Genomic DNA, 15,380 nt, shown 5'->3' on the forward strand with positions numbered 1-15,380 from the left:
AAAGAATATAATCCACACAAAAGTGAAAAAAATAAATCATATGAAGTCTAAATCAGAGTCCAAATACCTGCTGAATTAAAAAAAAAAAAAAAAAAAGCCCACACTGATGTGGGATTAGGTTCACATTGAAAGATGGATGGGCACTTTCAGAGACCATGAATGAAAACTAAAGAATAATGCAGAAAAGTTATCTAATTCAGTAGTTTTCAAAATTATTTTTAAAGGAAAAAAATCCCCTTCCTCAAATGAAATACCTAACAGATAAACATAAAAAGCAAAAAGTAAATGTTCTCTTGAGGCACACAGAAAGACAGCTAAGACAAACGGTAACACTATAATCCTCTGAACATAACGTGTTCAAAGCATTACAGCCCAGCCTCCTCAATGTCTTGCACCACACAGAGACTTTGCTGTAGAGCCTTTGTACTGACTATTCACTCTGCTCAGAATGTTTTCCCTTCAGACAGTCAAATGGCTTGTTTCCTTACTTCAGTTCCTCACTCAAACGTCCTCAGTTAGGCTTCCTTAGCCAACAATATCTAAAATTTTAGCATTGTTGTCTTCCCTTTATCCCCCTTAACATTTGTCACCATCCAACATATTATTTCATTTATCAATTTTTCAGGTTATCTATCATTAAAATTGTCATGTTACAACCAAATTAAAAAAAAATCTTCTCATATATCCCATTTCTCTTTTGAAGACAGCATACATTCCAAACTTCAGCTAAGTAAACAAATCAACATGCTTGTCAGTGTAGTTCCTCCATATAAAATAGCAATGCTTTTATTTTGGAAAAAGAGAGAGAAAAAAGGAGATTACAGTTAACATCATCATTTGACAGAAGGAAATCTCAGAATAACAGTCCTTTAACTTGACTTGATCTGATTTTACGAAAAATAAAAGAAGGGGAAGAGAGAAGATAGTATATAGTCATAAGAATTCTAACCTAATCCCAGTAAGCTTCCAGAGACCCAGGCTTACTTTAGATTTAAGATTTAACAAGTTATTTACAGCAAGACCTATTTTGCCGTTCTGAGAAGAGTAGCTTTTATACTACTGTCAAGAACTATGGAAGATCTGAGATTTTTATCCTACTTGTAAGTTAACAAATTATCCTTGCAGTTTCATGGATGCTAGAGAAAGACATAAGACTCCTAGGTCAAAAATAAAGAACTTTATTACTCATGGCAATAGCTGTAGCCAGTGTCAGCTTTTGTGCCAGTTCTCTGAGCCCCAGTTCCCACTGAGTGATGCAAAGAGGGCTGGGTGACAACTGTACATGCAGTGGGTTACGTTACAGGGGACCCTGAAGTTAAGGAACACAACTTTCTTATAAAGAGCATAAACATGCCTATCTTTGCTCTAGAAGGTAATGTTGTCTTTACGATACTGGACACTAAGAAAACGTGCTCTGGAGGGAAACTCTATTTTTATTATACTGAACAATAAGCAAACTCGCCCTTTGCTCTAGAGAGAATATATCTTCTGAGGCTCCTCGTTAAATAAACATCCATGAAAAAGAACAGTACAGAAAAAAGGCAGTCACTACCTCTGCTTGCAAGACATTCATAACATGTGACAAATCATGAAGTACTGTCTCCCAACAATCATCACGTCTGGGTAACATTATAAAAGGAAAAGACAGCTTGACATCTTAAGTTCTATGTTTATCACAAAAACACAAATTGTAAATAAGAACCATCCTGTCAAAAGAAAGGTCTAATATCCAAGAAGAAAAATAAGAAATTCTACATTTTACAGAAAAAGACTTAAGATGACCTTAATAAACCAGAGCATTTTTTTTTTTTTTAAGTTTCAGTGAACATTAAAAAATGAAAATCAGTTTGGGGTGCCTGGGTGGCTCAGTTAGGCATCTGACTCTTGATTTTGGCTCAGGTTATGATCTCAGGCTTGTGAGATCAAGCCCAGTATTAGGCTCTGTGCTGGGTGCGGCGCCTGCTTAGGATTCTCCCTTCCTCTCTGGAAAAAAAAAAAAGGTTTAAAAAATGCAAATAACCTTTCTCAAAATAAGAGGTGGCAGTGGAGAGGGTGGGTGTGGGGGGGGGCTTAGCACACACTATGTACTAAGTTCCCTTCTACTGAGTAGGTGGTGGTAGAACACACAAAGACACAAAATACATCAGCAAGAAGCTTAAAGCTTAGTAGAGATGAAAGGTATCTAGAGACTAATGTGAGATCAGTCCAAAAATAAAGTATGTTAAGTGTTCGGGAGTTCAAAGAAGGAATAAGACTTCTAGCTGAAAGCAATTGTTGTAGAGCTCAAGGAAAGGGAGAGGAGAATAGGACATTCTAGACCATCACAAGAAAAGTAGTTGAAAATAATGCTTAACTGCAGTTTTGGTGTAGTAGGAATAGAGTTATCAAAAAGAATCATAGTTAACAGGATAAACTAGGGTGGTCACGGTGAGGCTTCAATGCCAAGCCTCATTTTGATTTTGATTTTTGAGTAAAAGAAAAGTGATTGAAGGATTCTAGGAAAGAACATGAGGCCATCAAAACTACCATTTGTAAATATTGATCTACCTTAGTGGATTGAGATAATCTTCCAACAAGCCAGTTCTTCACTGAGTGTAAACATAAAAATTACTAGTGGAATTTTTAAATAATACGCAGGCTCCCTTCCAGAGATGCTAATTCAATAGGTCTAGAGTGGGGCTCAGGAATGTAAATTTTAAAAATTCTGCAAGGAATTTTAACAAATACTTCTGGTGGAGAGCTGCTGTTAAATAATCAATATGATAAATATCCCAACTTTTCTTGTAACTAGACCACTCTGTACTATGTAGTGTGCACTGATTATACTACGTAAGTATGAGAGAACAAACAAGCTGAAACTCAGAGGTCTGTAACATCTTTCCTTTCAAGATTAAGAAGGCAAAAACCGGAAACAGTGACCAAGCCACCCAGAGGGGAATGTGCAAATTAGATGTAAGAATGTGGCAGCAGGGAGAAAATGAGTCTACAGAGACTCAGACAAAAAAGGACAAATGATGGGATTAGGAGAAAAAAAGAGTCAAAAAATAACACATCTGTTTGATTATCTACACTCAGAAACCACAAAAGAACTAAGAAAGCTATTCACAAATATTCCCATGTGTTCTTCGCAGCCAAGTCTGTACCAACTGTAATTATCCAAATCTAACATATGAGGGAATAAAACTCAGAGTTTTAAGTTTACCAGGTCATAACTTAAAAACAAAAATCAATAAGCTTGGATGCAAATATGAATCTTTCTAACTCAAAAACTAAATGCACTTCACTACCCTGAGTTACACATTCTTTTCCCAACCTATCGTCCCTGCCAGCTACAATTTAGCAAACTTCCCCCATGTATATACATAGGTTCTAATTTCTTAAAATATAAAACAGGAGAGAGGATTTGTAACAAGCATTACATGCCTATTACATGCCCAGCATTTATTCAGCTGAGTCTTTATGCATCAGAAGATCAAAATACACCCAGTTGTAGATAACTAATAGGTATTGAAAGTAGGGAGAAAAAATATCTTTTACAAAGAGATATTTCAAACTATATTTTAGGGTTTTCCTTTCAATAGTATATGAATGCCCCAACTCTATGACTTGGGACTCTTGGGACTCTTTTCTCAAAAATGAGAAAAGAAATGGAGACCTAATTGTTGGCATGAGAGTGGGGAGGAAGAAAGAAGTGGTTTATATGATTTTAACTTTCTCCCAAAATTTAAAAAAATGCAAAAACAAAAATGAAACCGAGTGCAGGGGTATGGAGTGGGGAGGGGAGAGAAGGGCTAGGAACAAAAGAATAAAAAAACAGAAAAATTCAACAAAATTCAAACATTTTTCTTTTGCTTAACACAGAAGGAGAAAATTTATTATGCTGGCCAAGGTATTCCACTTCACTCTTTCTAACATGCTATTCATTTTAGCAAACATCACACTTATTTTAATTATCTGCATATTCAGTCAAGGAAAAATAAATATAAATAAAACCAAAGTGAAAAAATGTTTATCTTCCTTACTTTGAGAAAAGGAAAATGTTTTGGAAGTTTATCAAAATTGAGGAAAAGGGCAGAAGATAGGAGTCAACTCCCTAAACAATTAGACATTATTTAAAATTATATTTTTTCCCTTTCTACTCCAGTACATGCAATGAATAGGTCATCAGCTAATGCCCAGAAATTCACTGTCAAAGATTTGCAAAGAGTATTAATTGCAACTGGATTACTCAGCCATTTTCCTACCCAAAAAATAAATAAATAAATAAAAATAGGCCCAATTGCTTTGATATGGCACAGGTGCTGTAGTACTGAAGCTAGAGCCATGTTGCAGCCCAAATCCTCAAGGCTAGCCCAGGAAACAGCGAAAGGCAAATGTCTGCTACCACAAAACCCTCACCCTAGTGTAAGGGCCTATTTAGCCAGAGTGATTTCACCTCGGTTGAACAGCCATTTTGTTGTTTATGCAGTAAAACTTAAACTGACCCTGCCCACGCCAATCCCCCCCACCCCCCGACCCCCGCCAAAGGAACTTACTTAGAAACAAGTCTGGGAAACCAGTAAAATATGGCCGACCAGCCCCTGATAAAAGAGCCCATATACCAGGACATGTCAGGTCAGGGAGAGATAACAGAGCCCAGATGCAAGGACCAGTCAGTCAGGCCAGGTAGAGACATCCAATCAGTAAAGCACCATACTATCTCCCTGACTAACAAAGGATGTGGGTCCGGCCTTTTGGGCGCCAATTCTGACCAAGGTGATAGGCTAGTTCAAATAGCTACTATGGGGTGAACTGTAATTCAATTGGCCACCCATGTGTGACCTAGTATGACTGTGCAGCTTTCTCTTTATGTTGCAATTGCATTGGCCACCTGTGTATGGCCAGGCTCAACCACATGGCCTTTGCTCTATAAAAGTTAGTCTGTGAGGCTAGGAGGGGTCCCCTCTCTGAAAGAGGCGGCCCCAGCTAATTGGTTTGGTTCTCGATGCTTGGCACGAAATAAAGCCCTGCTTTACCTTCGCTTTGTATTGGTCTCGTCCTTTTGTCCACAGACTCTTCACTAGCACAGTGCAACTGATGTCCTAAAATTTCCCACCTTCTACGTCTAACCCATCATCTTCTGAGATGTTTTTGTAGAGCTTACTTTCTAGTGGGAATTAGTCAAGACAAAAAAATAACACCAGGTGTTGATAAGTACAATAAAGAAAAAGAGGATAAAGGAGAAGAAGCACAATGGAAAGGGGTATGCTCTATGGTGCAAGAAACTTGGGGAAGGCCCCTCTGATAAAGCAAGTGAGAAGAGACTTGATGGAGTCAGATATTTGGCAAGAAGACAAGGCATGTAAAAAGTCAACTAAGTGAAGATATGCTTGGTGCGGGCAAGGCAAAAGTAAGATGGCCAGTACAATGGTTGTGGAGAGAACACGAGAGAGAGAGAGAGAGAGAGAGAGAGAGAGAGAGACTCTCTCCAAAACTGGGGGCAGATAAAAGACCTTATAGGTTCTATTAAAGACTTTAACTTTTTTGAATGATGGGAGAGGCCTCTGGAGGGTTTTGAACAGAAGAGTGAAAGAGTCTAATGTGCTTTTTAAGAAGGGTCACTGGCTACTGTGACAAACAGTCCATATGGGCAGCAAGAGTGAAAGCATGGAGGCTAGTTAAGAGAACAGTGCAAAATCTAAGCAAGAGATAATGGCTAAAATAACTTACCTGGACAATCCTGTGAAAAAACTGAACAAACTCCCCTCACTCAAAAACTTCAGGAAAAACAAAATAAAACAAAAGACAATTGATAGTTCCATGTTAAAACCAAGTAACTAGGACTAGAACTCTGAGGATTTTAATGTGATAAAGAGGAAACTATAAAATTTCAAGACATACCACTAACATATGGGATTAATTTTACCATACTATATAAATCCAACCACCAAATATACCTTAGGAAGCATATTTGGACATTGTTTCCCTTCTCACTGAATATTTCATGCATTACATATACATGGGGAAAGGGAGTGACTGGAATCTTGGGAAAATAAAACTGACAAAAAATTGTAAATATTATTCTCCATTATGCCACAAAGTGTTCCTGAAGATGGCCTAATTAAATAGAGCATAATTCCTACATAAATACTACTACAACCAAGAGTTTCAATTCCTAACCAAGGCTTTCAAATTAACCCCAAACGACTAACATCATCTTCTAAAAGCAGTGATAAAACCCTAGCCTAAAATATCTACTATTTCCCAAAACAAAGGGTGTTCTGAAATTAGAGTTGAGAGAAACCATATATGGTATAGAACAAACTGAACTTATCATTTTACACATGCTAAAAAAAGACCTAGAATGATTACAGGATTCACCAAAGGTGATAATTACTAACATAACCCAAGACTAAAAGTTAAGACTCTGGAATCCTAATACATCGTCCCTTTACTGTCACAGCTATTGCTTAAAGAAACAAAACAAAACAAAACTTCTGAAAATGACATGTGCACTGAATACAATGATTATGCAAAAGGACTCAATTGTAGTTAAGTACCCTAAAAATCCCTGACAATACTATCAGAATTAATCAAAATTTAATATTTAAAGCTGATATAGCAACAACATATTTAATGACAAATCACTTTGCTTTCTTAGACTTCAAAAGGGCTTGGGTACAGTGAGGTGGGGTTGGAGAGATAAGATAGAAGAACTGGAAGAATAACCACAAAACAATAGTTGTTAATACAATGAAAAGCGGTGAGAACCGGAACTAGGTTGAGTGGGAGAGCACAGAGTGGAAAAACTACGTTTGCCATTTGAGTCCTTAATACATCTACCTTAATACATTAGTTATGTATTTTTAGCAGAAAGAAAACAAATGTTAATTTGAATCCTCCAAAATCACTCAACTCTCTCTTAACTAATATTCAGAAGTCACATAGTCATTCTTAGTCTATTCTTTGAAAGCATCATCATGTTCTTTGTAATAACTTTTATAACTTAAAATATTCAGGGGCTTATATATTAAAATGCTAGTCTCAAAAGTCTCTTTTTATTCTAATTTCCCAACTATTTCATAAAGCAAATTTCTTCAGTTTAATTGGCAAGGGGAAACATACAGGAAAAGGAATTGTTATTATAAAATATCAACAGACATGACAAGAACATAGTAATATATTTCCATAATTATTTCACTATAATAAAGTTATTTGAAAAACTATCTTTTAACAATTCACTGTAGAACACATAAGACTGTAAAATATTCACCTGTTTGCATGCAAAAAAAAAAAAGCAGCCTTTTATGAATTTTTCAACTCAGAAGAGCTCAAATGTATTTGTGAATGACACACTCTAAAACTCAACTCAAATAAAATTGGCTTCTGTCCTCCCTTAAATGGACACATCTGTATTTGGTATAATCATACAACATTCCCAGATTCTGGATCTCACTATAAAGGGGAAGAAATGTACTATGACTGGGAAGCAAAACAACAAACTGAAATATAGTACTTATGTAAAAATTAAAGACTGCAATAAGTTCTCTAAATTAAGCCAAAATTGAACCCATTTCAACATGCACTGAGCAGGCAAAAAAAAAAAAACAAAAACAAAACAAAAAAACCCTGTGGCTTTGATATAACTATTTGAAAGACAATAATCAAAACAATACTGTATGTCAGCATCAAGCTAAAAAGCAACCTTTCACAAATTAGCTTCTATGTAATCAGCATCAAAATACAGAAAGGATTAAACACACAAAAAAATTTATTTAAAAAAAAAGTCCTCAAATCCTCAAGATTAAAGCAACAATATTTTTTAAAACATCAGACCTAAAGATTTTAGACAGGTAAAAGAGGGAAGGCACTTGTCCCTTAAAATCTTTCCCTAACTTCTTTTTATTTTCTAATTTATTCTAATAAGCACCCCCCACCCCAAAAAAACATATCCACACCTCTGAGCTTTCTAGTATGATGTTGTAATGAATCCATCCTGGGCAAGATTCCAAATTAGCAAAATGAGCAAAATAATCCTAGAAAGATTTTTGTGTGTGTGGTTGTGTTGTTAGCATTTCAGGAACTGAAAATACTGCTTATGAGACATCTCCTATACTAAGTAGAAAGAGATGAAGACATGAAAAAGGAGTGTGATATATGAATGTAAATATCATTAACAAGTCTTTAAGAGTCTCACAAACACAGGACCCTAACAGTTTAAAAATATTAGGTTAAGGAAATTGAGGAATTTTCATGATATGGGGATTAAGAAACTGACCTTATAAACCAAAAAGTTTCACCTGCAGTCACAAGGCAAGAAAGGACTCCTGTGATTTAACCCCAAATTTATATATGATATCCCAAGTAGATATGGAGTTCACACGAAATTTCCAAGTAACTCAGAACTAAGCAGTGGAAGAGTTACAATATTGTGGCTCTTTTTAAGAGTCATTTACGCAGGCACCTGGGTGGCTCAGTCGATTTGGCATCTGCCTTCAGCTTGGGTCATGATCCCAGGGTTCTGGGATCAAGCCCTACATCGGGTTGCCGGTTAAGTGGGGAGCCTGCTTCTCCCTCTCCCCCCACTCATGCTCACACTCACTCGCTCTCTCTCAAATATATAAATAATTAAATCTAAAAAAAAAAGAAGAGTTATTTATGAGACACTTATTTTCTTTTGCAGTAAGTTATTAAAGACTTCTTTTATACTAATCCTAAAATCTGTCTCTAAGTCTTTTCCATGGATCCAAACAAAACAAGCTGAATATTCTTTCTTAATATTCAATCGTAAACATCCTAGCAATCTATATAGCCCTACCTTCATTACGTTGTAGGATCCTCCAAACCCCAGAGCAAATCACAGGTATGTGTAAGTGTACCCACCCAGACATCAGTTGATGAGTTAAACTAGATAAAATAATCTCTAAATTCCTAAGATCTTATTAAATACTTAGTTAAAAGACATTTTTTTAATTATTATTTAACTAATTTAAAAGTTTATTTAAAATGGGATTCTCAGGGACGCCTGGGTGACTTTAGTTAAGCATCTGCCTTCAGTTCAGGTCATGATCCCAGGGTCCTGGGATCAAGTCCCACATTAGACTCCCTGTTCTGTGGGGATTCTGCTTCTTCCTCACCTTCTGCCTGATGCTCCCCCTGCTTATGAGCTCTCTAATAAATAAATAAAATCTTTAAATAATAATAAAAATAAAATAAAATAAAATGGGATTCTTGTGTCTCTAGGTAAATTCAGTAATGGGGCTCCCAAACTATTTCAAAATCAAACACCTAATAATTTATCTCCCCCACAGCCCTGGATGAAACTAAGTATCATATATGCCTTTAAAGAAATATAAAACTATATTCTTTCATCCACTATTCCCACTGCTGAGAATTCTTAAGGAGAAACTTAAGCAGGAATAAAATGCTATATACACAGAAGTGTTCAAAGCATCATTATCTATACCAACAAAAAATAGATAAAATCAAAGTGCCCAAAAAGGGTAGAAAGGAAAACTAAGGGGGGGAAAATACACACACACCTATTAAAACATATTTTGAACACTAGATAAAAGCAGGAGAGTTTGGTACATTAAGGAATCAAGAGATCACAAAATATCTTTGGCTATGATTTTAATTACAGGTAATATGCAAAAGGATAATGGTTCTGTGGGTAATTTTTTTCTCTTTTCAAAATTTTCTCTGGCATTATGGCTGCATAATTTTTAAATGAAACATGAAAAACATAAAGCTATTTCTATATCATCTAACCTTGACATCTAAAAAAGAATATGAACTTCCCCTTTTGGGGAAGCATGTTGCTGAATTTAACTTATAAGTGCCATTAACTAAATCACCCACAGTTAAGACTACCAAAGTAGAAGAAATACTAAGTCTACCTACATGGTCACAAAGCTTGCTAAATCTAGAACATGCACTTATGAACCACAAGATGCTATTTTGCTGATCTGAGACATTTCATGTCATGTGGTCTTTGTTTTGTTTACATAAAACTCCCATATTTCATTAAAACAGTTTTTGCAGACCACAAATATGTGGCGATTTTACCCCCTGCAATTCCCTGTGACACCAGCTGGGTGTCCTAATGTCTGACTTAGTTATGACTACTTGGAGATAGCATCAGACTCCACAAGTTGAGGGCTTGGTCCCACAAGACTGCCCCACCCCGCCCCTGCAACCAGTCACAAGCCCAGGTTATCATGGGTGCTTCTGACCAACAAACTATAGATGGGAGGTTCCAAAGACCTTCTCCTTGGATTCAGCTGATTTGCTAGAGCAGCTCACAGAACTCAGGAATATATTTACTTACATTTACCAGTTTGATAAAGGATACAGATGAATATCCAAATGGAAGAGATGTGTAGGGCCAACTATTTAGGAAGGGGTGCAGAGCTTCCATGTCCTCTCCAAGTGTACGGCCTCCCCTGAACCTCCACATGTTCCCCAACCTGGAAGCTCCCTGAATCCCATACTATTGGGATTTTTATGGAAGCTTTCTCAAATAGGCATGATCACTCAACTCCACTTTCAGCCCTTCTCCCTTCTCAAGAGAATAGAAGGTAGGCTGAAAATTCTAAGCTTGGTCTTGGCGTAGTCTTTCAGGTGACCAGCCTTCATCTAGGGGCCATCCAAGAACCCACCCAGAGTGACCTCATTAAAACAGAAGACACTCTTCTCACAAGGGTTTCAGAAGCCAGGGTCAAGGACCAAATATTAGAATAAAAGAGGTTATGAGTGCTCTTATCACTTAGGAAACTATAAGAGTTTTAGGGGCTCTGTGCAAGGAACTGGGGTGGAGACCAATATGTTTTTCTATTATCTCACACATACCAAACATAAAATATTTGGAGAGAGTTCAACCCAAGAACAGCAATGGCAAAATCTAAATGGAAAGTATAGAAAAAATCCACAATCTTTAGAGAAAAAAAAGAGATGGGGTAGGAAAAAGCTACAAACTGAAGTAGAAAAATCACTGGCTTCTGTCAATTAATGCTGTTAAAACAATTCTTGCTGAACTCAGAATTTCCTTTGCCCAGAATTTCTGGACACTCATCAGTACCCTTTGTCCAGTGGCAGAAAGCTGCCATACGCTTGAGTTAAAAACTTTTTGTCAGGTTAACAGCAAAGTCTAGAAAGCTTTAAATCTAATTCCTGAATGCCCACTAATTACTAAGATAAACCACAGTTCAACCCAGTAATTGTTGGAAATGGAAATGAAGATAGATGCCCATCAAATGCCCCCATCATTTCGTCAGAAATATCAATTTCCGATAACAACCAGGAAGTAGAATAGCTTTGTACAAGACTGGGCTTAGAATGAAAACTATAATTCTGTCGATTTAAAGACAGCATAAAGATTACAGCAGAAAAAGTTCCCTCTTTCTCCTCTGATACACATACCAAATGCGTTTTTCCCATCTTCTTTAAAATAGCAGGGGAGGGCACAGTAAGGGAACAGAGAGAAAAAGACCAAGATTTCTAAAGGGAATGTATAACCGAGGGATGGTGTCAAGGCATTAATAATGAAAACACAAAAACACCAGAAAGGACACACAGACTGGGGCCTGATATCACTGAATCAGTACATTCTCTCCTTAAGGGCAAAGTCCAAATGAAAAGCCAAATTATAATCAAAAGGCAGGTATATTCTCAGAACAAAGTTTCCCAATGACTAAGAATATTCAATCATGATACCATAGGCTTCACTGTATGGACAGAAATTACAATTAAGTTGACTTTTAGTGTTGGCTGATCAGTGATTCAAAAACCTTGATTCAAATAATCTTGACTATATTTCAGCATTAGGCCACTTCCTATACAGGCCAACTGTTGATGACAACTAGTTTCATTCAGACAATAATCCTATGTAAAACACAAAGAGCTTCATGGATCCATCTACTAAATACTGATTTATTAGTGGAAATATTTCCCTTTACAAAGTCTCATGAAATTAAGTAAGAATCAAATGAATAAATGCAGTAGAAGCACATTACTTTAGGTTACGCTCTCTGAGGGACTGACTGAATTACACTTTCCACTGTAGTCAAGAGTGAAGACAACCACTGTAATACTAACATCCCAGAGAATCAGAAAACCAAAACCCAGAGTTCCTTTAAGAAATCTGTTAGGGCGCCTGGGTGGCTCAGTGGGTTAAGCCGCTGCCTTCGGCTCAGGTCATGATCTCAGTGTCCTGGGATCAAGTCCCGCATCGGGCTCTCTGCTCAGCAGGGAGCCTGCTTCCCTCTCTCTCTCTCTTTCTCTGCCTGCCTCTCAGTGTACTTGTAATTTCTCTCTGTCAAATAAATAAATAAAATCTTTAAGAAATCTGTTAGAGTGGGGGCACCTGGGTGGCTCAGTGGGTTAAAGAAATCTGTTAGAGTGAATGGCAAAATGATGATACTTTTCTAGTCTATTCTCCAGATATATTCTACAACATTCCACTATACCAAACTCAAGCAATTCTTCTACTCAGGATGGTTAAAATTTTCTTACAACCAAGATCTCTTCCTAGTTAAGCCCTTTTAAGGTGAACAGTGAGGTTCTGACAAATTAAATATTTAATACAGACATGAATTCTTTAAATAACCTTTCATCTAAAATGACTCTTCAAAATAAATAAGAATCATAGGCTTTTCTAGCTCTTTAGGTCAGTAACTTTAATTGGTATTGGGATTATTTCCCATTAAAAAATAATTGTAAAAGTCTTTAAAATATACAATACACAACATATACAAAAATTAGAAAATTCTACATGCATAAATCATTAACTTTTTTTGCAATAAAACATTTCGTGTGTGAAAGTTTAAATTACATTTTTCAGATAGTTTTTTAAAAGGCAGATCTATGAACTAAAGTTCACTCGAATCCTGCCATAACAAGGGGCCCAATCTAACTTTATAATATTGGCTCTCTCTAAAGATTTTTGCCTCTAGAAAATATTACAAAAATGATACACTGAGTTATTAGCAAAATTGTAGTCTCTTTTACAGTTTACAAATAACAAAACAACAGCCTAGCACTTTAAAGTTTCTATTAATACTAGACATACTGCACTTTTAGAAAATGCATGTCTTACAATCCTGTGTTGATAAGAAAAAAAATCCTTAAAACTGAAGCACTGAATTAAATGAAGCAATTATAGATGATGCTGACAATTATTTTCCACTAATGAATGGCTAAGAGGCTAAATATCTACTTGTTAACTTGGAAAAGTTGTCCATCTTATTTCATGTGGCTAACTCCTATCTTTTAGCTCTCAGTCTTACTTAACTTCTTCCAGAGGCCTTCTCCAAAGGCAGATTAGATGCCCTAGTTACAGATTACCAATAACGCTTTGTACTTCCACTAACAAAGCGTTTAAATACACTGTATTGTACCTTTCTGGAAGTGACTGGCACAAGCAGGCACTCAAATAACTGTTGAACAAAGAAGTTAAAAGTAAACATGTCAGAATGACTTCAAAGTGGTAGAGAAGTCATCCCTTCAGATCAGGCTGTGGCTGCAAATAAGGGGTGGGAATGGGAGCAGAGGTAGGAGGGTCATGGGTGGGAAGGTACACTCCTTTGTGAATGAGAAAGGCTGTGAAAAAGCTTCTAAAAGTAATATGGTGGTCAAACATGACAGTAAGACTAAGAATGACCATAGGTGGACTTATACTAATCCATTCACCTTTATAATTATCTACATGATTGGTTTAAAAATTAGATGAATCAATTTAAGGAAAACAATACATATTTTATTTTTAAGTCACTTCAAAGACTCATAAATTGGTAAAAATCTCACCTGTCATGGGATCAAAGAGCTGATTAGCTTCTAAGTCTGTAAAAGTACTACTACAGACAGGACATTTGAAGGAAGCCCGGTTGGTGGAATCTCTCTCATCAGTTTCAATCCTCCGTCTCATGTGGTCCAATTTATACTTTACCACATTAACAAGAGTGCGATAATTAATAAAGTAGTAGTTATGGCGAGTGGTTTTCCCATCTGCAGCAGTCTCTACCCTCATTCTGCATTTGATGAACTTGTCTCCCTTTAAATTATTCAAAACTGATCGAAGTTGCTTCCGATCAAACTTGAGCAGCTCCAGCATATCCTCCTCTTTGACACAGGGGTTCCGGATCAAGATGTCCAAGGCCAAAGCATGCTCAATGCCATAAAATCCCCGGATCACATACTTGGCTAACCTCTTCAATGCTGCGGGAACCTCGGTGAGGACATCAGGATCTGCCATCTTTAGCAGCGAACTTCAACTTTAAATAAACCAAATTCAGAAAAAAAAGAGATTAGTTAAGCATAAGGACATAGTAATCGTTTTAAATCTAGAATAATCAACCCATTAGGTAGCTGGCAGCTACCACCTTTGAAATGCCACAAAAGGTACTCAAAGTATTGTTTTAAAAGACTCACAATGTCTAAGTGTTAAAACAGAGAATAAGACTTTTCTCTAGAGTACAAGGATTACACTTAAAAAGCTTGACGTATTTCTTAAATGTTAATTTTTATGATCTACAGTGCTTGATTCTAAAAAGTAACTTACTACCTATAGCAATGATATATTGTATCAAGCCCACTTTATTTCAGAAAGAGGAAAAAAAAAGATAAATGAGGTCTCACTACCATTAATGCTGTAGATCTTCGGGAATGCGGTAAACCCCTGAGAAACTTAGCAGATAGCATACCCTTAAAGTGTCTTTATTTCTTGAGTAAAATTTTTCTATCAAAATCTATTCAGGGTCTTTTACATAGTCATGCTCTCACAATAAAATCACAAAAAGCCAATAAACACATAAGTAATCCCTGGATGAGTGTTTGGCAAAATTACTGTTATAAATCTGAAAGAAATTAACACTTAGATCCAGATAGCTTTACCAATCTTGCAAAGTTAAACCTGATGACCAATTAAGTAAACAGTCCTTAAATTAAAAAAAAAAAAAAAGCCCAAGATACCCTTAAGTATTGGATCCCTTCGTGCAGGACAAAGCAGAGGCTAACTGCACCCAATTCTCCTGTCATGACCCAGAAGACTGTCTTCTACAAGTTCAAACTGGCATGGGCTAGATTCACGTGGCTGTTTAAAAAAAGCCTGTGCTTTGGAATTCAGTTAGCCTGCATTTTAGCAGCTATATGATCCTGAGCAAATCCCTTAAACAACTTTACATTTTACTCTGAGAAATAAGGATAATATCAATTACCTAAATGAGGCCACTGTGGTGAATAAATGAGAATATTAACCAATATGCTTATTAGAAGTACTTGTTGATATCTTCCATACTGATTTAGTATGTCTCATACTAGAAGTGACTAAGCTACCGACACACACTACAGCTAGTGAAATTTCCCTACACTATAGAGAAACTCTTAACAGAGACATCCCACTGAAC

At 36.5% G+C, this 15,380-nt stretch overlaps 1 protein-coding gene across 2 annotated transcripts in view; it reads right to left on the bottom strand.

The window, feature by feature from the left end:
- GTF2E1 (general transcription factor IIE subunit 1) overlaps positions 1-15,380 on the bottom strand; it is a 37,036-nt gene that overhangs the window by 18,015 nt on the left and 3,641 nt on the right. For both annotated transcript variants that reach the window (XM_059391864.1, XM_059391865.1), the window contains exon 2: positions 13,783-14,249. In XM_059391864.1, coding sequence (XP_059247847.1) covers positions 13,783-14,230 — 448 coding nt within the window. In that variant the 5' untranslated portion in view covers positions 14,231-14,249. The remainder of the gene's footprint in view (positions 1-13,782; positions 14,250-15,380) is intronic.

The sequence above is a fragment of the Mustela nigripes genome, chromosome 2 (genome assembly GCF_022355385.1).
Source record: "Mustela nigripes isolate SB6536 chromosome 2, MUSNIG.SB6536, whole genome shotgun sequence".
In the NCBI taxonomy this organism is placed as follows: Eukaryota; Metazoa; Chordata; class Mammalia; order Carnivora; family Mustelidae; genus Mustela; species Mustela nigripes.